This window comes from Pleurodeles waltl, chromosome 4_1 (assembly GCF_031143425.1).
Source record: "Pleurodeles waltl isolate 20211129_DDA chromosome 4_1, aPleWal1.hap1.20221129, whole genome shotgun sequence".
NCBI classification, from domain to species: Eukaryota; Metazoa; Chordata; class Amphibia; order Caudata; family Salamandridae; genus Pleurodeles; species Pleurodeles waltl.
The window spans coordinates 771,324,865-771,350,727 of NC_090442.1; the positions used below are offsets into that span (position 1 = coordinate 771,324,865).

General features: G+C 45.4%; 1 protein-coding gene across 2 annotated transcripts in view; it reads left to right on the forward strand.

The window, feature by feature from the left end:
* The window catches only part of PPP6R2 (protein phosphatase 6 regulatory subunit 2), an 891,343-nt gene extending 887,893 nt beyond the window's left edge, over positions 1–3,450 (forward strand). For both annotated transcript variants that reach the window (XM_069229423.1, XM_069229422.1), the window contains exon 24: positions 866–3,450. In XM_069229423.1, coding sequence (XP_069085524.1) covers positions 866–917 — 52 coding nt within the window. In that variant the 3' untranslated portion in view covers positions 918–3,450. The remainder of the gene's footprint in view (positions 1–865) is intronic.
* The last annotated feature ends 22,413 nt before the right edge of the window (positions 3,451–25,863 follow it).

A 25,863-nucleotide genomic window follows, 5' to 3' on the forward strand; every position in this document is an offset into this window, starting at 1 on the left:
ACCGATGCCACCTAACGGCACGCATAGGTACTGCTCACAGCAAAAGTCTCCAGATCCAGTCTGATGCCTGAGGGAATTCAAAAGGTGAGGAATCTGTAACTAGAATGTCTGTACCTGATATATTGTTACAGAAGGTAAGTAACTTGTAATTCAGCTTCTAGCGGAATTCAAGAAGTGAGAAGGAGTCTCTTATATGTAACAGCAGGTCGTTCCATGCTTTAGGGGTGATGTAGGAGCGGGCTTGACCGCCTGTCCTGGTTTACTGCATGCGTGTGATGTGTGCAAGTGTTGAGTCGGGACGAGAGGTGGTGTCTGGAAGGTTTGTGAAAGCAGATGCGATTGTTGACTTTTGCTAGGCCAGGGTTATCTAGTGCTTAGGAAGTGTGGTTGAGGAGTTTGAATGCACTCGTTTCTGTGTGGAGAGACAGTGGAGCTCCTTCAGTGTTTTCTGATGTGAGTGCAGTGCTGGAGGATGAGAGTGATTCTGCCCGTTGAGTTCTAAATACTCTGCAGCCTTCTGGTGAGTGTTTAGTTGATACCGCATAGAGGGTGTTCCCGTAGTCCAGCTTGCTAAAAGTCTTGACTGCACCAGTAATCCACTGCTCTGGAACTTTCCTCCAAATGTATTAATGGCCTCTTCGGAAGGTTGGGCTGCATAAGGTACCACAAATGTGTGTGTTTTTTTTATATATATATATATATATATATATCAGTTAAAAAATACTGTTCCAGTGGTCAAGAATCGTGTCTGGGAATTATCCTGTGTGAATCTGAGGAGCGGGCTATCACAGAAGAGCTACTATTAATAGTAAATGTCGTTTCCTTCTCCTACAGTTTTATTTTATTTAATATTTTTTCTTTGCAGCAAAGAAGAAGCAACACAGTGTCCTGAAACCACCCTGAATGGGCCTGCATGATGCCACTTAGCCCTGGCAGGGGAGGACATGACCATCCAGGCCGGGCTGTGTCTACTTCAGAAAACTACCTGCTGATGCAATTGGTGTCTGTTATTTTTTTTTGTTTATTATTTTTTTTTACTTTTTAATTTTTGGGGGGAAATGCTGCATTGTGGAGAGCACTTTCAGGAAAGACCGCATCAGAAATGGAAAGGAAGGAAAACAAGCCGCATCCAGACCTGAAAGCCTTCATTTTGTTGTAACTAAAGCTCTGAAACCGATTGTGTCATTGATAATGTAGCATACCGGAGGACCTGCACTTCGGCCGCGTCAGGATGTTTTAAGCCTGCTTCTCGCCCTGTCCTCTGCGGCCTCTACCCTGGACCGTTTCCCGTATGCGGTCAAGTCTGTGTTTCTCGCCCTTCTGTGTTAGCCTCTTAAAATGTGTGGTAAGGCTCGTGGAAGGATGTGGGCTCTGAACACTGACAGCAGGAGGCACTTTCTCTCCCTACATGCGCCTCGGTTTGCCACCAAAGGTTCCGCCCAGAGCTGCCATTTTGGGGGCAGCAGTTTTGCTGCAGTTTGAATAGCAATAACGCCTTATCAGGAACCTTTCCAGAGGATGCTGTGATAAGGACGGGGGAGAAGAGTAGAGGGAACGCCCCATCGTTTCAGTAAGGACAGTGAGCTATCCTCTAACCGTCTGACCTCGGTGCTCAGGCCCATAAGCACCATTGTTTGAGGAGCAATTTCTGTTTCTTTGTTGAATGCCGAATACGTGTGAATCTCAAAGGCGAGCACTCATCAATGCAAGCCAGTGCTGAAAAGTGATGATTTGAGCATATGCAACAGGGACAGCAGCGAGGATGTCCTCATAGGGCCGTCCGTCCACAGGGTCGCTGCCATTGATGGACAGCATGAAACATGACATTTTGCACAAACGACGTACCAGGGACATGCTAGGTTTTCCTAGGTCTCATGCAGTTTTGGGTTCATGTGGAAATATTACGGGGTGGGACACTCTAGGCGAGGAAGAATACCATTCTTTCTGTTTTTAGTTAACGCAGTTTTCCAGGAAAATGTTAGTATGTATGCAGATATTCCACTCTCTCATCAGTCCCAGAAAACACGTTACCAGGTGCTCAAGAGCATGAGGTGACATGATTTGAATGTGCTGCCGATCCTCGCCTTGTGACTGCAGTGTGATATTTACTCTTCATCCAGTGTGGCCTGAATACAGCCCCTACGCACCCATAGGGTTTGTACTTAATCGGAACATGTCAAGTTTTACACGTGATGGTGTGTGTCCTTATCAAGCAGTTCCCACATCTGCCGTGAACTCCACAGGTCATTTGTTTCCCCAGCAAGCCTGCCCCCTGCGTGAAGGCGTGCATCTGACCGCCTGCAGTAGAGGCTGGGGAGCTATGACGTCAGAGAGCCGAGGTGACATGGGGTGAGAATGCTTTTAATGATGATTTTAACAATTGCTATCTAGGTACTTTCAGAGGCACTGGTACATCTTAAATTTATTGGTGTATTATGGAAGCAATAAGGTGTTGTGGAAAGGGAAGGCCTTCTCCTCACGGGTTGGAATCCTCCTTTGCACGCTTTGTACAGTGCATTAATTGGTTAGATAAATGTATTTTTATATAAAAATAAATGTTTTATGGGCAGGCAGAAATGGCCCAAGTTAACTCACCTGTTCCTTTTTGCCCATTCAGAGCTGTAGTACTCATCATTGGGAGCACAATGATGTTGCACCTTTCTGCCCCACCTGAGGTTTGTTTTCGAGAGTGTCACCCAGTCCACGATAGAGACGGCCCTCGAGCCTCGTCTCCTCCGTAAGTTGAAGGGGTCAGTCATCCTTCCAATGCCTGCCACCGTGGCATGATTCCCACAGAATGGGAACCCAAAGAAGTTAAGATACACACTTGAAGACTGACTTATAGGTCAGTGCTTTAGAATTTATTAATCACCCACAAGTCGTTACCCTCTAAGGGGATGAAGGCCTGTCACCAACAAAGCATTACAGCTGCTGCAATGAACAGTCAGTACAATCTGGTCATATGCCTTTTAGAAAACGTTTGGCTGAATTCTGTGCCGTGGCCTGGTGCTGAAAAGTGTTCTGTAGGGGAGCGTTTCCCATAGAGGTATCCATGAAATGAATGTTGGCACTGCAGCCATTTGGTAGCGCCACCGTGGCCGCCTCTCCGGGCGGACCATGCGTGCTTTTGTGCAGCGCAACTCCTTTTAATGGACAAACTAAATGTTTATGAAAACCATCCCGCTTAATCTGGATTTGTTGTAAAATACTCCGTTTTAAGAGCACTTCCCAGTGATACGAAGCAATCTGCGGAAACTATAATAGTGTTGTAAACTTCACGGTGCCTCCAAAAGTAACAATGCATACTGTGTGACAGCTTGCTTAGCATTCTCCGGAATTGTATTTGAAATCATACAGTTTTTTGGCAACAAATTGCTGCAATCAGTGAGAAAGGAAACAACATGTTCATTGTTTTTCGTGATTAAAAAAAAAAGGCAACTCTGCTTCCATAGGTTATGTGTTGCCTTAAAACTCTTTGAAATTGAGGGGTGATATAATTAGTGCAATGAAATGTTAAATTGGTTACCGGGGCTGCTGAGGCTTGCAGATTGCTGCAAACCGAAAGTAGTTTGCATACAGTTCTTTCTGTGATCTTGTGTTCATGTCCTGGAAATAAGAACGGGTATTGACTCAACAGCATTTACCCACACGTTTAGTGTAGATCTACCATAGCTACATTTAATCTCTTAGTTTTTTATGTTGAGATTGATACTATGGGATGTTCTAGCACAGCCATTCCTTCCGCCCTAGACTCGGTTTAATTTTTTTTTAATCTTAACTTTTAAACGGAAGTCAAATTCAAGATGTTTGATTTTCATTCAGATCTGTTCTGTTGATAGCAACAGAGGGAACAGAGATCTCACTGTTGGGAAGAGATATGTTTGTATTTGACACTGAGTAGTTTCCGGGTTACCACTTCATCGGATTAGCCAGCCACAAGGCCCATTTCATGTTTGCTTTTCATTTTTATTTTTTATTAAGAGGGTATTTTAGCCGCATTCGCTTAATTAAATGAAACATTTGTAAGTAAAGACTTCACTCAGATTTTTTTACATTTTTTTTTGACTGACTGGGAGCTCAGGGACATCCCCCGGGATCCTAATTTAGTCACAGAATGGATATCGGCATGTAAACTGCATGAACTGCTTTCCAACAGAGCACGGCGGACCGTCAGTATTATGCACATAGTCACATCTGACGTGACTAACAATTTTACAAACCTCATTACGCCATATCTGAGCTCCACAAAGGGCAGCGGGTTGGAAACAGTAGTGTGGTGAGGATGGACATTTTTAAACTGTTTAATGCCATTATACAGCAGCACCTTATGCAGCTCCATTTCGAAAGAGTATGGAGAGCACGGTCCTTGCCAGCTGTTGAAGCTCACCACACACCCTGTGTGTAGTCAGTGTCCGGCACGTGCGGACGCAGCTGCTCTGCGGAGGGATGTTATGAAATCTGCGGCCAGTCATGGAATCAGTGGTGTTCCACTCTGTCTTTCTCATTATATAGGGTAGATTATTTTCTTGAGGTAATGCATTAAAAATAAAGGAGCCCTGGGAAACCGGTGAGCCTAAAAGCAGCAAAGAAGGTGGGTGGGGAAAGTGTTAAAATTCACCTCTGTCCCCGTCTCTTTAGGAATCTGTTTAAACGTGTAAATACTTACATATTCTTATCTTGGGGAGTATGACAATCGTGTTGTGGGTGTGTATATATAGATAAGTATCTATCAACAGTATACATATAATACTATATGTATTTATGTACACACATCTATTAAATGTGTATAAAATGTATGCATACTTGCGCATCTATTCAGAAAGTGGTGGCATAATGATTCTTATGGAATTGCCAGGGCTTTCCATAAATGTGTAGGTGTGTGTAAGAAATAAGCAGAAATAAAGCCAGGCCCTCACAGGTGGACAAGGAAGCATGTACAAAATTGGAAATATAGATGCGAGACTAGGAGAAGTACCGCTGCTGTAGTTGGAAAGACATGACGCTGTATGTTTTGTTATGAAGATACAAACAGGAGAGACTCAAGGATATTGAGTCCAACTAGATTGGGGAGAGAGGGGAGGGGGAAGTGTCTGATTTCATTTTCTGTTCTATGGTTTTAGCTCTAAATGTTTTAATACGCTGATTTACCCATGTCTCCAAATGAAAGACTTCAGTTGTTATAGCTCAGGGCCATAACCCTGTTGAGGTAAGATTACCAGATGACTCAATGTCATGGAGTGCACAGTCTTTCGGTCCTTTAAAAATATAATTAATTCGGAGTGTTTTAATCTTGGTTCTTTTAAGCTGAACCAGTTGGACTAACCTACCTGAAGGCAATGGTCTGTACAAGTAGAGACTAGGACTTGAAAGCTCCTATAGAGTCATCTGGTAACTTAATTTAGGTATCACTTTGATAGCATCAATATGTTATTCACTTGTTTGTTTGCTTTCCACTTCAATGACATGTTTTCTGGCAGCCAAGAAACCTAGAGATTCCAATAGCGGTGGAATTGTGAGCATGGAACGAGGTGTATTGCCAGTTAAGCCTACCCCCTGCAATCCGGGTGTTCTCTGTGGGAACCAATGTAGAATGAAGTCCTCTGAAAACTACAATCCAGATGCCCGAAACCATGATCAAGAATGGCCAAAGCTTAAGGGTTGAGTTTAGTAGATGAATAACTTGTTCTTTTGCATGATCTCTTTGACCTAACATAACATGAGCTCTTCTATGTCATAATTAAATATTTTGTATGTATATTAATAGTATATGGTGAACTTTGCCAATAGACAATGGAGCAGTGTGCAGGGTAAAAGGCGGGGATGCAGTCAATGAGTGAATGGGGGTGCTGCTGTCTCGGTGCAGAATTGTGATGCAGTGTTCTGTAAAGAGCTGTCTTCAATTCTTCCAAAATTGCAGCAGAGTTGAGATAATCCTAATGGGTACAGAGAGTTTGTTCCAGATCCTGGTTGTATAGACGGAAATGGTGTGTTGCCTTGTTTTTTTTTTTTTTTTTTTTTTTTTTTTTTTTTTTTTTTACACCTCTTTGTCTCCAGTCTGATTGTAAAATCCACTCATTAGTTGGGAAATGTTCCAAATTGACATTAGGCACATAATGTTTAGAGCTGTGCATTATTTATGTGTGGAGCTCTAGTTACTTTTCCCTCCTCTTGTTAGTTGCTGAACAGTAATACTGTCTCTTAAACGTTGCTACTCTCTGTTCAACTGGTCCTGGTTCCTTTCCAGATCATTGTCAAAGCTTTCATTTCTGCTGTTAAAACAAAATCCTCTAAATTTCAATCTGTGATTGTTGGCTGATGGATGCCCCCTGGCATATCATCACCCTTTATTTTATTAATGCAGTGATTGTTTACCCCGTGTCCCTCCAATACACTATCCTTTGAAAGTATTCTTGGACATACCTGGCTCACATTTAGTAGATGTATTTTATATGCAAACCATCCATGCTTATTGTGTTTGGCTACTTCTAGTTCTCTAGTGGACCAACATATTCGCAAGTGCTTAGTAGCCTGTTTCCTCTTGGATGTGGGTATGGTTTAAGAATGAAAGGCCCGACATTGTTAGAGAATGACACCTAGTTGTTGGTTTACATTTTGAAAAACATTCTTTTTTCACAACATATGTGATTCATCTCATAATCTCATTCTTGGAGTCCATTTCACAAATCTGGAATCAAAAGTTGAACTTGAGATAATCCTGAAATGAGATCCCGATTCACTGGCTTCACCATTGTTGGTCAAAGAAGGAGCATTTCAGTATTATATACCATTTATTGCTGGAGTTCTCCAAATATACATTTTTATAGCTTGAGGCACAGGGTAATAGTGGTGTCACACAAACGTTCAGTTTGTACACTAATTAGATTCTGCATGCATTACTTGACAGCCATCTCCTTCTCCTGGAGACAGCCTTCTGCGCAGATTGCAGGCCAAAAACCTAAGATGAACATGAGACATTTTAGGCTACTGACCACTGTCAATGCATTTTTGTTATTGCCATGCTGTTTTTGTTGTGTCCCTAGCGTTTTTGTCTCCACCTGTAAAAATGCATATGTTTACTGTTGCACCTTATTGGAGGTAGTCGGGGCACCGTTCCTCCTTTAGTCTCACTTACCACCGTTATGTTTATACCAATTTTCCAAGGTTGCTAGATGCGGAAATGAGAAGCCTTCCCCTGTAAGTGATGTTGCAGCTGATAAATCAGCAAAACATACATTTTTACACCCTATGCCTCACCTAGTTTTGTCCAATGAAAGGACTAGGTACACATTGTTGGCAAGTTCTGCCCTGTGTATTCACAGTGATCTTAGAAATTGTGGCTCACACAGTTATCTCAAATTCTCTTTCAGTCCTATAGTTTGTATTTAAACGGGGGTGCTATTTCAAAAACAAGGAACTCGTGTTGCTGAAGTGTGAAATTAGAGTTCTACCTCTCACTGGCAAGGCCAACACCTATATGAAGCTGTTGTTTTGTGGTGGTTTGTGTAAAGGAGACCGAGATTAGCTTTTTCTATTTGTATTTGGTATTTATAAAGTGCAACATACATCCTTGTTAGAGTATCTCGGCGCCAATACCAGAGTAATTGGGCTAGGCTGCTCATTTTATTGTTCATTTATACTGCTTTGTATGGGGTTAATCTCCCCTTTTTAATGGCACAGCGAGCTGAAACACAGCATACCACCCGAGGTTTCCCCAGTGCTTTAGAAGCATTGGCTCAAACGTTTAATCTCATTATTTTGTTCTTTATTTGGACTTTTCTCATCGAGCTATTCATGTGTTTTAAGTCAGCGTGTCTTTATAGCACGTTGTGATCTGTTTGAGGAAAGTAGACATAATGGCACTGTTCAGAGATACGCTGTAACCATCTATTTATCGGAAATAACATATTACCATAAATGTATTTGACATTCCACCTTCTGGCCTTTTTTCAGTCCTTCCAAGGGTCAATAAATAAGATTTTATTTATGTCTGGACAGTTAGGCCAATCCTGGACCTGCCATGGAAATGTGTTTTGCATCTCTGCAGTCATGCTGTAAAAAGACTGCAACTGACTTGACCTTCAGCTACCAATTCATATCATCGTTTCTTATGAGCTAGTTGGTGCCACTATTTCTCAAACCCGCGGATATATAATAAGTTGTGGTAATAACTTAAGTGTTTAATATCACACTGTTTATGTGCTGTAAAGACCAGGTGTTACCATTACCCAGTTAAATATTTAGCATTTTTCCAACCTTAAAAAAAGAAAGACAACCGAGTCAGCCTATCTTAGACTGAAACTCGTAATCTTCAGATCACCCCACTGTTCACTGGCAAGTGTTTCAAATCGTGAAGCCTTCCTGCCAGTTTAATAAAGTCCTCCATTATGTCCAATTTAGAGCAGACTTTTTTTTAATCAGATATACACCAGGTGCAAAGGTGTGTAATGTTACTGTTAATTTGGGTGTCCTTTGCACTAATTTGTATACCTGACTCAACTACTACTTTCAGCATCCATGTGGGAGGTCCCAACAGGCATGAGTGGATAGTATTAAAACGAGGAAATACTAAATATAGAACACTTTGAGACTGCACATAACTTATAATAATGCCATCTTCATACCCTTCTGTGGAGAGGAACCCTTCTGTCTTACTGTCCATTAGGGTTCTGTATATGAAGAATTTTCAGGACAATAACACCCTGAAATAAAAGGAATTTCTCGATCCGTGATTACTTAAAATAAAAATAAATAAATAAGTAAAAAAACTTTTGTTCAGTCAACCTGAATTTTAGAGTTTGATTCTTTCAAGCTGTCATCTTTATACCAATATGAGAAAAAGGAACAGTTCCGCCCAACCTTTTAGGACTAAAGAAACAGCAGCATAGCTACGCATCTAAGGTGCTTTTCTTAAGATGTCAAAGTCTCAGTACTGTGCTGAATCATTTTTTATTCCTCACAGACCTAAAGACATAGCCCAGGGACGTAGCCTAGGTGTCAGTGGTGAACATTTACTAATAAACCTTTTCTATTGTGTTTAGCACCCCATAAAAATTTTGAAAGAATTTAGTCTTTAGGAATTCCCTGACAAATCTAAACCGAGTAGTTGTGAGACCCCTTTTGCCTGGCCACAGGGCAGGCAGGTGGTTGAGGTTGTTTGCCACTGATGTCCTGAGGTCTGTTCTACTATCGTTCTGCCAGTTGGGCCAAGTACAACCCTTTCTGCCCTTGACTGTCAGGGTGTACTGATGGAGAGCTGCCAGAGGCTTCTAATGGAGAGTGAGGGGGACTAAATCTCAGCATTCAAACAACAGACACAGTAACTTATTGTCTACCCCAGTGCTTATCGTTTAGTTAAAAGAAAATACTTTAATCTCAGATCAAATCTAAATAACACATAGTTCAGTAGGAATTGTAATCCTATTCGCAAACTTCAGTAAGGCACGTCAACCTTATGCACCCCCCCCCCCCCCCACACTTTTTCGGACTCTCCCTAATAAAGATTCCTAATGACTACAGTCTCCAATATAGTGTAGGGAACAGCTCAACTACACAATTCATCAGTACTCCTCTTCAGCCCAGCCCAGTGCAGACAGGTGCTCAGGTACAGCAGTCTCTGGGCCGAGACATCTGGGATAACGTGTCTTCAGCAGTTGGGGCCTCTAGGCCAATTAAGACTATTCGCTTCTGCAGCATAGACAGTGATAGCACCAGTCTGTCAGGTTTATAGCAGATTGCCGGATGACACAGTGTTGCTGGTTTTAGGAAAGTCTTCTCTCAGTTCATACTGAAACTGCTCAGCAGAGCCATGGACCCCTCAAAACACTGGTACTGCTGGCATAATTTCTGTGGTAGTTCCTTATCGGATGCTCCTAACCCCGAACACACTCCGCTTCTCTGTGTGAATACTCTCTCCTACTACAGACCCAGGCACACTCATTACATCTCTCTTTAGGCATGCAGACAGGCGTCTAGGCAGTTAGCCAGAATTTCAGATCTTCCAGCAGAAAGTACAGGCTTCAAGTGATGCCTCTTCACCTCTTGTAGACTGGCTGTCAGGCAGAATGTGGTCAAGAAAAATATGGGACTGGAACAAAGTGTGTCCTTTTCTGGCTGCCCTTAAGCCACAGCTGTTGTGCAAGGTGATGGCTCTCACAGCAGGTATAAGTGTGGCTAGCTCTAGGCAGGAGTATAGAAAACATGGATACCTTGAAGTAAGATCTCAGCACCTGTCTGTCATCAGAATTCCTGGAGTAGCATTTGGAGACTGACTAAAGCACAGGCCCACCTAAAAACTTTCTCACTTTGAACAACAAACTTCAGTCCCATCCGTCACCCCTACCATCTATCAAATGAGTGCGCTCAGGAAGAACTAATCAGCAGCCATTTTGCTAACAAGGTCCTCTGTGAATTTCTAGAGGGAACCTGACTGATCTATTTCACTTTAGTCTCTGGATATTGACCTCCCAGCAACAGCAGGGTTAGGCAATACACTGCCACTGTCTGGGGAAACTATCCCCATCTTCCAACTTGTGTCATGCTAAACTAGAGGCATCCAAAAGGGATCCCACTGGTCCCAGTACTGAGGCCTGGCCTGCCAGAGTCTTGCTGCTGTATGTGTGCTAGACACTCACTGGTTATATATCAGCTCTCAAAATGCATGCAGAATGTCAGTGCATGTTCTATGGGTTCACATAACAGTGTCTCCCTAACATAGAGAAAAGGGTCTGGTCTTACAGATTATTCTCAAAAACATTTTTTTTGCCACCGCTACTTTGTGTGCCTCACTCCGGGCATGGCTAGTAGTCCTATGCCCTTTGTGAGTTCATGCTTTGTGCGCTTCTCAGGGTCACAGAACAGGGTCTGGCCTTCTTTTACCAAGGACAGGCCTCTGCACACATACTAGATAGTGTGACAAAGAGGCCAAACAAAGTCAGGATACCAGTTTCCCATACAGTCTGGGCATACAGTAGGGCAGAGGTACACGTCAGGCAGCCACGAGGATGACATTTCCATCCGAACAGTATTCATTAAAATCTTTTGAAAAATGATCCCTTGATATCTTCTAAAATGTATACCTCAAGATAAGCCTTGAATCCAACATGTTCTTTCCTCCTCTGTATCTCATGGCTCTGCACAGAGAAAAAATCCTTATGGGTTACTTCACAACCAGACATAAGTAATGAGCTGCGAGATAACTACAAACTCTGGACGGACCTTGTTACAAAACCAGTAGATTAAAAACATTATTTTAAAATCCCTGCAATCATTTTCATGAGTATTAAGAGGTAACCACGTGCCAATTAGAACTCGTCCTGGTCAAATATTATTTGTACATTTTCTGTGACCATCCAGAGCAAAACATAATATAAACTTACAACTAATCATAAATACACATGGAAATGATAAGATTTAGTTTAACACCTTAAACAGTCAAGTCTTGTGTAATCTGAGCACATGCACAACTAATGTACGTCTGGGACTTCATCCCATGTAGTTTGGATGAATAAGGTAGACCTTTGTGTTTCTTCAATACCTACACACACTCAGAGTGTTTTAAGACTCTAGGCGAGTAGGTTAAGATATTGCTTTCAACATTTAGTCTTGGCCACTTCTAACCATTTTTTCACCAATTTTGTAGTAGTGTCCTTTTTTGGGAGAGCTGTTCCCAAAACCTGTCCTGTGTCCACCCCTGCAGTGTTGTGGTATTTGTAACATGTCTTGCACCTCCTGCTTATTGTGCAGGGGACTCTTTGTAAAGTGACCTGGAACAACTTGTAGAGCGGTTAGCACTTGCAAATTTTAAAAATGAAAATAAATAAATCTTACTGAAACTTGGAAGTTAGATTGCCTTTTATTCATTAGAAACGTAGGTCACCTGCCCTTTGCTTAACCTCTTTTATAGAGCTATATTAGCCTATGAGTAGTGTGAGAGATTTGCCTTTAGGCGTGACTGGTGTGGTTCTAGAAATTCATATGGAATGGCCCATTTTGCTGCCAAGTGTAGTGAGACAAATGCCCTACCTGAGATGCAATTTCCCCCAAATTTGACAAAACACTGTGAATCATTTAAATCTGTTTATTTTACTTCTAGGCACAGAGGGCCTTTTGCTCGATATTGATTGAATTTCCTCTCCAAAATCAACATTGCTACCCATATCTTACCTTTTGCTGTTCATCCCATTCACAGTCCCTTTTCGTTGGCTGAGAAATCTGGGTGTTGTAGAACTCCTTTGCTGTGAACTTTCGATCAATGGTAGGCTATCTATTAAATTGCCACTTTCAGGGATTTTAATTCTGATTGGCTAGTTCTGGCCTTTGATGCCTCCTTTTTGAATTACCCCAGATGCTAGACTGGATATGGAACATTTTCAGCAATTCCTCCTGCGTGCTAGTAGGTGGCACCATCAGAGTCAGTCAGCTTTGCGCCACCTCCAAAAGTGACGACACTGAACCTTATATATGCACCATGCCTGCTTCCTGACTTTATTTCCTTTCGTTCTGCACCATTTGACGCGCATCTGGAGCTCCACTTATAAGTTTTTGTTGATGTCCTATTGGACCAGATGATTTTTCCAGACTGTGTCCTGGGACAATGACTTCACTAAAGACATTAGGCTTCAAACCATGCTGCAACTGCAGGAAACAGATATCGATTACAGAGCCACAATATGTTTGCCTGTGGTGTTTAGGTTCAAAATAATACTCTCAGACCTGCAACAAATGCTCCCTGATGCATGTGAAGGCCATTAGGGAACGCAAGATGGAGCAATATGTCATTGAGTGCAAGAAGCTAGACAGGTCACTCTGGAAGTCCTGTGGCTACTGCCGCACCAGGTGCCGGTCCCACTCCTCAAGTAAGTCAAAGATGAAATCAAAAGACCAGTCCCACTATAAGAAGTCAAAATTGGGTTCTTCTCCGGTCAGTCCCACTCCCACGAGAAGCCACGCAGTCGGTACTTGAAGAGATCTGACTGTGTGCCCCAGTTGTCCTCTCAGACCCTACCCTGAGGCTGGTCCCAGCACACCTTGAGTTTCCTGGGGTGGCGTGGAGCCTGCAGCAGGGAGAGGCCTTGAAGTCCATTCTGCCACTCTTCCAAATGATTATGGGATCCTCTGGTGTGTCTTTAGGCCCCTTTGATCTGTTGAGGTCTCCCAAATGGATTTCCACCAGGGGTGTGGGCGGGGGGGGGAGTGGCAGGGGTTGATGGGTTGTGATGGCCCTGTCCTGCTGCCTACTGACCCTTTCAGGACCCAGTTAGTGCTGGCCTATACCTCCACACCAGTGCTGACGGCCAAATTGGACCTTACTGCTCACATGCTGGCCTTCACTCTAGATCGCTGATTTGGACCCACCCCAAACTACTATTTTGAATCCTGAGCAGACTTGGAACTGAGCTCAGCCAGTGGCTAGTTATGAAAGAACTAAGGTACAGCTGCTAGTCTGAGAGGACTTCCGGACAGTGCCGCTACTGTGACACCAGTACTACTAGAGGCTTGAGACTTTATTTAGATCAGTTTCAGAAGTTGTCCAAGGCCTTCAGAATGTTCCTTGTGATGATGACGAGGAGGAGGTGAATAATTTGCTTCCCCTTAATTACAGTGACAAGGCATGTATTTAGATTTGCAGATCTCTAGAGGCTCGGATACTTCTCCTGAGACACAGTTGCAGTCCCAACTGGAGCCCCTACAGCTGAGTGTCTTTTATGCAGTAGTAGTCTGCTGAACCTCTGACCCTTCAGTGGCCCAAGGAACAAACCATGACAAATCTTCTGTCAGCTTGCAGCTTGGAACTTCCCTTTGATGAGACTCTAACAGAAGCTTTGACAGCGACCTGGTCTAAGCCTGTGCTTGACTCCAATGGCAAGTCATTCTGTAGCTAGTCATCATAGTCCTATCCCTGGGGAACCTGCCTTTCTGTCTTTGCACATGACTCCTGAGAGCTTGGTGGTTCAGGCTTCCACCAGAAAGGTCAATACTAGTGCATTCCCCTCTGCATGCGAGACAGATTATCCAAACATATTGACATGTTTGGAAAGAAGGTTTTCACATCAGCTAGTTTGGCACTGAGGTCCCTGAACACTGCCTGACCGCTGTCTGCTAGAGCACTGGGCACACACTTGGTTGGATATGGCCAGTGACATTTTACCTACTGTTCCCAAGGAATTCAGAAATGCATTTGTGCAATCTATCTATGATGGACAGGACACCTCTGGGTATGTATTAACAGCTGGCCTGGACACAACAGACTCTTTGGGTCCCACAATTAGCATGAGTGTGGTTATCTGAAGGCATGCATTGATGTGCACCACAATATTTTCTGGGGACATGCAGGCATCCCTTATGGATCTGCATTTCAAAGCTCCAAGCTAGTTGGAGAAAAAAGTTGATTCTGTGTTGGAGCCCTTCAAAGATAGCCATGCTACAGACCATTCCTTGGGCTTGCTATCACCAGATTGCCAATTCAACCAGCAGTACTGAAAGTTTAGAGCATAATTTTGGTAAAAGGAAGCCCGTACAGCATGTTCAGCAGCCTGTATGACATAAGTTGACACTGGAGGCCGTGGTGACCGGCAAGGGCTGCAATCCTCATTCTCATAATCACCAGTGACAATTGCAGCCAAGCCTCTCTGATCGCCCCTCCCATAGTGAAGAGGAACACCCGGTAGAGGTCAGGTTATGGTATTAGCTGCCTGGCTGCCAATTACCTCAGAAGGGGTGTGTGGTGCAGGTTGCTCAACATGGTTCTGCATTCCCTTTTATGTCTACTCCCCTTTCTGTTCCTCCTGTTTTTATTCAGTCTTCAGCAGACCATGCTTCCATCTTCTCCCAGGAAGTTCAGTCACTGTTTCCCAGTGGGGACTTAGAAATAGAGAGTTCTAGAAGCAGAGAAAGGCATGGGGAGTACATTTCTGTGCCCAAAAAAATAGATGTCTCAGGCCAATATTAGTTCTTCGGTTTAGAACACCTTCTTTTGAAAGGATAAGTTCAAGATTTGACTTTCGCCTAGGTCCTCTCGGCCATAGATCTGGAATGGTGTCCTTGGTCTTGCAGGAGGTGTACTTTCATGTGTCTGTCCTGCAGTCCCACAGGCACTTCCTTTGGTTCGCTGTGAGGTCATAACAGTTACAATTTACATCCTACCCTTATGTCTTCATAGGTCAGGTATGCACAACTGGCCATTGAAAGAGATCTCACAGCACTCTGTTGTCCACCACATAGGTTTCTTATCTATTAATCAAAATCCTATCTGCAACCAACTTGGAAGATTCCCTTCATAGGCACCATCTTGAGCACAAAGGTGTTTATGGACTTTCTCCCTCCACAGCAAGTCTTTGACATTCAGGTTATGATCCTGATGTTTCAGGCTCTCTCGTTTTTTGAGGCCCATGGTTCTGAGGCTTCCTGGTCTTTTGGTCTTCTGGTCTCATGCACCATCTGTGCTCTTCTTGTGTCGTAGCATATGCAGGCTCTGAAGTGGAACCTCCACCTGCAGTGAGCTCAGCACTGAGCTTCCCTCTTGAACAACATTCTTATTTTGGACGAGGTAGCCCAAGACCTACAGTAGTGACTGACAGAGACCAACCTGACCTGTGATTGGAGGTTCTCGAGGCCCACATACAGCTGACAGAAGAGTTTCGGAAGAAAACTAATGACAGTGTGCAAGGGTGGCACCTATATCCGTATATGTACTGTCACTCTGAAGGCAGTGTGAAGCTTCCACTGAACCTAAAAGTGCCACCTACCCGCTTGCAAGAAGAGTTGCTAAAGAACACTTTGGATTCAGTGTAGGTACTGTAGAAATTTCAAAGGGGAGGTATCTGCAGTTAGAGTATCTACCAGGCAGAGGATTACCAAAGATAAATAATTCAATTTGGTGCATATTTCCAAGGACCATTATCACTGAGAGATGAAAAAAGTTCATGTTTATGTAAATGTAGGTTGTGTTGCCTGACTGTAATCTAAACGACCACTTTCCCAACACCAGAACAGAAATGGAAATTTGTGAAGACAGTTATTACCAGGGCTAGATGGCACTACATAACTCCTGTCATCAAAACACAGAGCTCCAGCAGATCCATTTAAGGTGCCACAGGCGTAGGTGAAATAATTTCGTTTGTTTCAGCTAAAGATGTGGATTCTGAAGTAGCCAAGTATTTAAACATGTTTTGATGATTCTTGATAACAAAAAATCATTAATTTAACTAAAACAGCATCACCACCCAATTGTTTGGTTTTTAAGGCATATACCAGGTCTCTCAGAAAAATGTGACTGATCCACGTGTGGGCCTCCTGTGGTGCTTGGCAAAGTTACTTGACACTTCATTGCATGTCATCTGTTCCTAAATGAGAGAGTGAGCAGCAAAACTGGTTATAACGTGCATGACAGGAAAATTGAGGATCCCCCCCCACCAAACTGCCATTCCGAAGACAACTGCATAAAAACATCATAAGCTTAAAAGAGCCTCGTCCCACAATGAAAGGAAGGAGAAATGGAGGAGTCCGATTCATCTTTGAAGCCTATTTGAGTTCTTCAGGATATTCCCACATCACCAGAGTAACGTCCCACCTGCTGTTGCCTCACAGGCCTAGTTGTATGCCTACCAGTACCTGCTATGTTGCTAACTGTCACTTCACAGAGAGCCAATTCTGTTGTGTCAGCAGCTTTGGCCCCACTCCAACAAGATGATTTTGCCTTTTCACAAGACTTAAATGGATGGTATATGGAATGTTTGCAAAAAGCCGCAATCCTCTTAGCAGCTGCCTAAATTTAATCGAAGATGCATAGTGTTGCTCATGCTGCTCTTCCTTCCCTCTGCTCATTTGACACCAGAAAGCTTAGGTGCTGTAGCCTTTTCAGCTAATTTCAGCCAAAACTCGTTTCTAACAGCAGCAGAGGACAGTGAATCTAGGTGGATGGTTGCAAAATATTTTTTGCCAGGTAGTTTGGTTTTGGGGGCTACCAATGCTGCCTTACTAGCCAAATACACCCACACTCTGTGTGAGAAGGTAGCTATTGCCATACCCAACTTGCCAGAGCTGATGAGGTCTTTAACCAGTTCCGTTTGAGTTGTGGTGAGCGAGGCAACATAGTTCATTAAAACGGGAATGGAAACAGTGAACACAATTGCAGTGTTCCAGGGCACAAGGTGAGTGTTCAGAAGAGATGCGTGGATGAAGTCTACTGGATTCCTCGGAGATTAAAAGAAAAGTCCACATATTGATGGGCAGTACATTGACTGTTTAACATACACAAGCAAGAGGTTTTCAGTCTCGAACCTCTGTGCGAGGAAGCAATTAACGTATGGGTTTGGGGAATGGCAGCACACAAGAGTACAGATGGTAGCCAGCAGCTTCAGCAGATGATACAGGCCCAACAAGTGGAATTTACTGTACCCAGAAGCTTGTTGTTTCAGTTTAGTAGATAAGGGAGTTTTCAGTGTACCTCGTTTAAGCAGATATGCTTCAATTGGTAAATTTCGAAGGTGTGCGTTAAACATGCACTAGGAGGCAGAAAAACGTGTGGGCTTACAGTGTCAGAAATTGGGTTATTAATGTGGGAGGGGGGCACCCATGCCAACTCAATAAATTAATTTGGGTTTTGTCAAAACACAGTTGTGAGTGAATCTCTGCTCATCCCCTGGTAGCTGTGGCACATGCAGTAGACAATCAGCATTCAGAAAGAAGTGCATGCTAAGTTCAAGTAGTACAAATATTCTCACAGTAAAGAACATAGCACAATTACATTCCCAAACCAATTTAGAAATGTGTAATGAGCACAAAGGCACCAAGATCATAAACATAGGTTAATGGGGAAATGGGATATGTTTTGTTTTATATTTTACAGCAGAAAGCACCTTGAGAAAGTCAAGCACTGTGGTGGGTTTGAGGGTGGGGGTGGGTGGGCAATTTGTGGTGGACCGGAAAATAGGCGCAATTTCAGGCAGACTGCATTGGAGTGGTGGTGACATACAGTAAGCAGGTTGTGCCGTTCCAATGTTTGACCTTCAGACTTAGTCTCCAACTGCTAAGAAAGCTTCTTCTGGTCAGTCCTGTGTGCTTCTGGGCACAGGTCTCTCACCAGCTATGTCTCCTGCAGGGTCTAGTCTTGAGGCAGCTGAGCCCTCTTGGAGCTAGGGGTCCTTCCTCTTTTTGTTTCTCTGAACAGGAGGCCAATAACTTGACCCTTGGAGAACAATTCCAGTCCCTGGGTGCCAGCAAGATACAGTATTCCTTGAGTCCTAGTGTGAGCCCTCTTCTCCCAACAGGAGTTTGAAATCAGGATTCTTTTTCCAGCAGGGCCTTCTTTAGATGGAGTCTGACGGCCTAGACATGATCTGATAAGGAGTTGGTGGAGGTGCCAAATTTATTCTCTGCACAAGCCAGTTGTTTGAAATTCTATTAGCCAATCCTAAGAATTTTCTCACAGCCCCCCACCCACTCTTTTGCAGCACACCCTCTTTGCCATACTGCAAAATTACACAGGACCCCCTCTTTCAGGATGCATAAACCAGCTTCCACAAGGCAGGCCTCTCTTCAGCTTCTTGTCCACATCCCTGCCGGACAGTGACAACATTGATTTTCCCTTTTACTGTGGGGTCCTGGGGATGAATAGTAGAAGCCCTCATTGTCATCTCCAGGTCAAAAGAGGTGGTGCTAAAGCTGCTATTTTTTCCTGCCAACTGTTTCTTTCCACTCCCAGGTAGCCAATCTCTGCTACATGATCAGCACTTACCACACAGTGTCCTTTCCTGGGCCCTAATGCAAGCCACTGCACTCTTTGCCAGAGTCGTTACCTCTCCCATCCAGGGATGTGTATTTCAGCTCTGGAAGTGTGATAGGTTGCAGAACTGCTGTTAAGCCAGTTCTAGCTCAGGCTTCTTAAACCACATTTTCTGATGGATTCTTCTAACTGCACATTCCTACCTTGTGAATATTCCTCGGGTGTCAAATTGGATCTGGAAACTTTTAGAGCACTTCTGTGCTCTGACAGGGGATCTCAAGCAGCTCTCTGCCAAGGTCTTTCGGCTCTAGAATTGAGGAGTGGAGCCACATATAATCACCACCAATGCGTGCTGGCTTCAGTTACCTTCTTTCCGCACCTTCAGACGCAGATCCCAGAGCTTCTCCCTGATCTTTCAACTGTACTTGTTTTCTAAATTTTACCAAGGTGCAAAGGAAAGGATTTAATTCTTCCATGGACTGTCTCAAAAAGATATTTGTGATGGACCGTCGTAAAGTCTGTTTGTGGTGTGTGGAGTCAGATCACGACTACGGGGACTGCAGTGACTGAACCCAAACGTACCTGAAAGCCACACAGGACCATGTGACAAACTCTGTCACCAAATAGAAGACTCCACAGCCGTGGCTGGTGGAAGTTGAAAGGATGGGACTCTTCCTCCTCCTGAATTCTTTCCTGTAGCAGTTCATCATCGAAGGCTTCAGGTAAGTCAAAGGCACAAGATGTTGAAGCAGGAATCAGCCCCCTACCGCCTCTCTCGATCTCCAGAGAGAGCGCAAAGACATCATCTTGCCTCCGAGACTCGCTCCTAATCTCAATCCAAGCCGATTCAGAGTTAGGTCTTGACATACTCTGAATTTACAGGACCATATGAGACGTTGCAGCAAGTAGTGGCCTTCTGGCCATGCTGTGCCTTTAGCTCTGAAGTACCAGAGGCTACTCCAGTTGGACTTCTGTGAGTGGGTCTGCCCTAGACACCATCTGTGCCCCTTGGTCCGGCATTGGGTTCAGCACCACTTTGGTGTATGCTTTGTTTCCAGTGCCATCCCCTGTGCGGGTTCCTCTTGGGCCAATGCTGACCCCGATGAGGATTTACATCCCACTCAAAAATGAATCCACCACAACCTCAGCCAAAGCAACACTTAGTGCCGACCGGCATGCAGCCACTCTGCAACCCTTCAGGGTTAGATACATACCACAGTAGGGCTCAAACATAACACATTGTTTCCGCATGGATTCAAAAAGCAATATCTACTGGAACTGTGCTCACTAATGTGAAGAGGAACACTTCAGGATTCCAGGGAGCTGGTCCAAAAATGGTGTAAGTTTTAGATTTACGTCTACCAACCATGGAAGTCAAAACTATGTACTGAGCCCTGCACTGAGCAACCCTCCTTTCTTGCACAACATTCAATGCCAGGGAATTTGATGGTACAGACATTCAGCTGCAAAGTAAATCCCTCTTCCTTCCCTACCAGTCCAACTGATCGCCGGTCAAAACGAATAGACAATTTGGAAAACTGATGTTTTCCTTTATGAGCCTTGCTCTGAGATCAGTAAATGCCAACTGTGTTCTCGACTGCTACTTCCATGCCATTTGGGTCACAGTGGCATAAATGTTACCGTTAGTTCTGGACATGCTTCAGGCACCCCTTACCAAGGGTATTAATTCAGGACAGCCGCAATGCTGCAAAATGTTTTATTGGATCTGGACTGGACACAACTGATTGCTTAGGAAGCGCTATGGGTACCAGTGTGGCTCTTCGGCACCACGCCTGGATGAGATCTATGGGCTTCTCCAGGCATGTGCAGACATTCCTAACAGACAGGCCATTTTATTGCTCTGTCCTTTTTGGTGACATAGCAGTCTCTGCCTTAAAGCAGTTCAAGGAACACAGACCCACAGCTTGTTTATTGGGCCGTTTTGCTCCCACAAGGTTATTTCATCAGCAATTTCTCCCTCTCTGGCAACAGTAGAGGCTTTCTATTTCGCCAACAGCAGACTCCTCCAGCCCACCAACCTTTTTATGGGAGACGCCGTGGTTTTCAGAGACAACTGAGACTAGGAGGGATAATGTTCATCTCAGTTCCTGGCCCCTCCAGCAGCAGCAAAACTGTTTTAGTGTGTCTTTCTCGGCACACAGCTATCCTATTGAAGGCAAAATCTGACATTTCCTCTGAAGATGGTAGGCCGTCACTACAGACAAGTGAGTCCTGTTGGACCTGACCTCCTTGGGGTGGCTTTCCCCATTCTTTGTCTTAAGTCTTTCTGTTTTTGATAATTACATTTTTGCTGGCCTTAGGAACTTGGCACCCTTTACCACTGCTCAGCAGTGCTAAAGTGTTCGTGCTCTCTCCCTTAATCATGGTGACATTGGCTTCCACCCAATTGGCACCTTTATTTACTTGCAACTCCCTAGTAAGGATGTACTGCCTACACCCAGGGCCTGTAAATTAAATGCTACTAAGAATTCTGCAGCACTTATTGTGCCACCCACTTAAGTAGCTTTTTAAACATGTCTGAAGTATGTTTTTAAAAGGTTAAGACTTACATGTCCTGGCAGTGAAAGACTCTTAAATTAATTTATCAGATGGAGACTTCTAGTTGCAGATTCCTTACCTTAGAATTTTTCCCCAGGCGTCAGACTGGATCCAGATTTTTTCTTTGACCAGTACCCTTGTGTGTCGTTAGGTGGCGTCAAAGTCACCGTGATGGCGTTGGGAGTTGTACATAGATGCCGCCTCAGCACAGTGACATCAGTTCTATTTTTTTACGTGCCACGCGCTGATCCGGAGAGAGCTACCCTAGGTCAATGTTTCACCGACGTCAACACTTTTGTTGAGTTTTTGGTGCGCCGAGGATGTCTCCGAACACCGGCTTCAAGCCTTGCGAGGACTGTCACCGCATGTTGTCGGTGATGGATCTGCATCGGGTCTGTTAGTGGTGCCTGGAGCGCAACCACGTCCCAAAGTCATGCTTCGAGTGCCTGGCCATGCACCCCAAGGCCTTGAGGGAGTGGTCCATCAAGCTTATGGTGGCCCGGCGCTCAACTCCACATAGGTCATGTCTCGAGACCGGTTGCGGAGCCACCACCACTCGTCTTCCTTGAAGTCTTCGGGTCAACTTACGAAGAAGAAGTCAAACAAATCCCGTTATCCTTTACCCCCGTCAATTGGCTTTTGCAACGTGGGAGGTGCGTCAACGCTCAAGGGCTCCGTCCTCGGAGCCTGCTTTTAGGTCTGCTCCACGCCTCCCCGAGTTTCTGGGAGCCGGGCAACCCCTGCCCAATTAAAGGAATTCTATGAGGCCATGCACCTCATTTTGGACAGTCCCACCCCGCTACGTTGCCCTTGGGCCCCAGGGGTTCGGTTGGAGGGCCTTCGGGTACAGCGCCATCGGCTGTAGCCACCGAAGTCCCCTCCGGATCTGCTCTCGCGATTGTCGATGCTCCCGACGTTGTGGTGCCCACCATAAACGTCAACTTGATCCCTGACGTCTCTAAGTCAGAATGGCATCAGCCGACGCTGCCTCCTTATTCAATGGGCCCTATTCACTCCAAGTTGGATCCTGACCTATATGTGTTTGAAATCGGGGAAGGATTGGAGGGGGCCTGGAATACCAGGATGACCCCAACATGGACTGGGCACATGAGTTGGGTGAGGCCAGTGGTCTGGATACCTCTCCAGATGCTGGCATGCTGTCTCCTCCTTCCGTGGCTATGGCAGATGGAGCTACTTGTTCCATCGTGGTCAGTAGGGCAGCTGAGGTCCTCGGCCTTAAGCTGCCTACTGTTCAGGTCAGGTCTGATCTCCTGACGGAGGTGTTTCAACCAGGGGGTTCCACCTCTTCTTCTATTCAATGAAACACTCACTACCTTTTGGGTACTTGGTCCAGACGCAACACAGGGGCTCCTGTGAACAGGACAATCGCACACTGCTATCAGCCAGCCCTGAATGACCCTAAACCTCTGTCCCAACACGTCACGCCTGAGATCATTGTTATCCAGGCATCCTCAACCTCTGGTGCATTCCCTTCCGCACCTAGGGAAGGGAATCAGAAAGGCTGGAACAATTTGTGAAGATGTTTTCTTTCTCCAGTCTAGCGCTGCGGTCAGTCAACACTGCATGGCTTTTGGGCCGTTCTACTCTCTCTCTGTGGGATACAGTTGCGCAAGTTCTGCCGCAGATACCAGAAGAGGCCCGTGCTATCGTCTCCCAAGCTGTCACCGATGGGAGAGATGCGGCAAAGTTCACTATCCGATGTGGGCCGGGCACAACCAACTCTCTGGGTAGATCGGTTGCGATGATGGTGGCCTTGAGATGTCTCGCCTGGTTACGTACATCTTGTTTCTCAGTGGATGTCCAACAGAATCTTATGGACATGCCCTTTGATAGCTCCTGTCTCTTTGGAGACAAGGCGGACTCTGCGCTGGAGAGGTTCAAGGACTCCCGGGTTACGGCTCGTTCCCTCGGCCTTTCCACTGCCCCTCGTCCCCAATAGTCCACCTTTAGCCCCTTTGGTGGCCACGGAAGGGGCTCCCTGTCACATCCATTTCCAAGCCACCATGCCACCCATGCTGTTAAGCCGCTGCATGGATGGGGACGAGGGATCCCTGTGGGCCAGGGAACCAGAGGTTAGCCCAATCCGCCCCTGCCCCTGCCCCTGGTGCAGCCTCCAAACTCTCCTAGTCCGTCTCGTCACTCTGGTCCAGTTGGCGACAGGATTCACCATCACCTGCCCCACCGGGAATCAATCACTACAGACATGTGAGTTTTGCAGATTGTTCAAAGGGGCTACTCCCTCCTCCTCGATTCTGTCCCACCAGCCATGCCTCCATTATTCGCCGTATACCAGAGGATCATTTGGCGCTTCTCCGCCAGGAAGTCATGGCTCTCGTGGCCAAGGGAGCCATAGAGAGGGTCTCTGCACCAGAAGTAGATCATGGTTGTTATTCCCGCTACTTTCTGGTGCCCAAAAAAGACAAGGGCTTACATCCTATCCTAGACCCACAGGCCTTAAATCTCTTCCTCAAGAAGGAGGAATTCAAAATGCTCACCCTGGCTCAGGTCCTGTCTGCCTTGGACCCAGGAGACTGGGTGGTAGCGTTGGACTTGCAGGATGCTTATTTCCATATTCCCATCCTGCCTGCCCACAGACGTTACCTACGATTCGTGGTAGGTCTCGAGCACTTGCAATTTCCTGTGCTCCCCTTCGGCCTTACCAGCACCCCTCAGGTGTTCACGAAAGTGATGGCGGTGGTTGCAGCTCATCTGCGTAGGTTGGGGGTTTGTCGTTCCCTACCTCGACGACTGGCTATTGAAGGTGGACTCACCCCAGAAAGTTGTCTCCCACCTTCAGACTACAGCAAATCTGCTACACACACTGTGGTTTACTATAAATGTGCCGAAGTCACACTTGACACGCCCGTTCATCTGAGCTTTTCTGGACACAGTGCAGTTTCAGGCCTATCCTCCCAAAAAGGATATTTAGGCTATGATTCTGATCTTTCAGCCTCTATCTTGGGTTTCGGTGAAACTGACTCTGAGGCTGCTGGGCCTCATGGCCTCCTGCATCCTGCTACTGACACATGCCAGATGGCATATGTGGGTTCTGCACTGGGATTTGAAGTTCCAGTGGGCGCAGCATCACGGAAATCTCTCTGACATGGTCCAGATCTCGGAGGGGACTGCCGAAGACCTGCAGTGGTGGCTTTGGAATCGGCATTGGGTTAACGGCAGATCCCTCTCCCTTCCCCAACCAGATCTAACCATAGTGACAGACGTGTCACTTCTGGTATGGGGTGGCCACATGGGAGAGGCTGAGATCAGAGGCCTCTGGTCTCCGGCAGAGTCAGGGCTTCATATCACTCTTCTGGTGCTCCGGGCGATCAGACTTGCGTTGAAAGCATTTCTTCCCTCTCTCAAAGGGAAAGTAGTGCAAGTGTTCACGGACAACACTACCGCCATGTGGTACTGCAACCAACAGGGCATAGTAGGATCCTGGACCCTTTTTCAGGAGGTGCTGCGCCTCTGGACATCATCCTGGTGGTTCAACATTTCACGGGCTTTCTGAACGCCAGAGCAGATGAACTCAGCCATTGATGCATAGCCGATCACGAATGGCCTCTCCATCCGGAGGTGGTGGAAGGTCTCTTTCAGCAGTGGGGGAGCCTTGGTTGGATCTGTTTGCCTCTGCAGAGAACGCGCAATGTCAGCTGTCTTGCGCATTCGAGTTTGAAAGGCGCCTCTCGTTCTGAGACACTTTTAGTCTCGAGTGGAACTCTGGCCTCCTTTACGCCTTTCCACCTATACCACTTATGTCCAGAGTTTTCAAGAAGATCAAGAACGACTGGGCCCAAGTAATTTTGGTGGCTCCAGACTGGGCACGGAGAGTATGGTATCCAGAGCTATTGAGCATGGCCACTGATCCTCCACTCAGACTGCCCCTTTGGGAGGATCTTCTGTCACAGCAACAGGGTACGGTTCTCCACCCAAACCTGTCCAATCTCTGCCTTCATGTGTGGAGATTGAGTGGCAGCATTTGACGGCTTTTGACCTTCCACCCGAAGTCTGTGATGTAATCTTGGCTGCCATGAGTCCCTCCACTAAAACGGCATACGCCTGTCATTGGCATAAATTTGTGACATTGTGCACCAACAAATCTATTGATTCCCCTTTCTGCTCCTCTTTCTGAGGTTCTTTTGTTTCTTTCTTGGGCCCAGCAGGGCTCTGCTTTGGGGCACGCTTAAGGGCTATTTAGCGGCTATCTCAGCCTTTCTTAGGTTGCCTGATGAGCCTTCACTCTTTAAGTCTCCTAGTGTTAGTAGATTCCTTAAGGGCCTCACCCATTTGTTTCTTCCCACTGTGTTTATCATGCCTCAGTGGGACCTCAGTCTTGTCCTTACTTGATGTGTGCTCCTTTTGAGCTGATGCACAGTTGTCCCTTACGGCTCTTTACTTTCAAAACAGTTTTTCTTGTTGCCATCACTTCTGCTCTCAGAATGAGTGAGCTTCAGGCTCTGTCTTCTAAGCCCCCATTTTTGTCTGTGCATCCTGTCAAAGTGGAGTTATGCATTGAGGCTTTCTTTCTTCCCAAAGTCGTTACACCTTTTCCATCAGTTTTC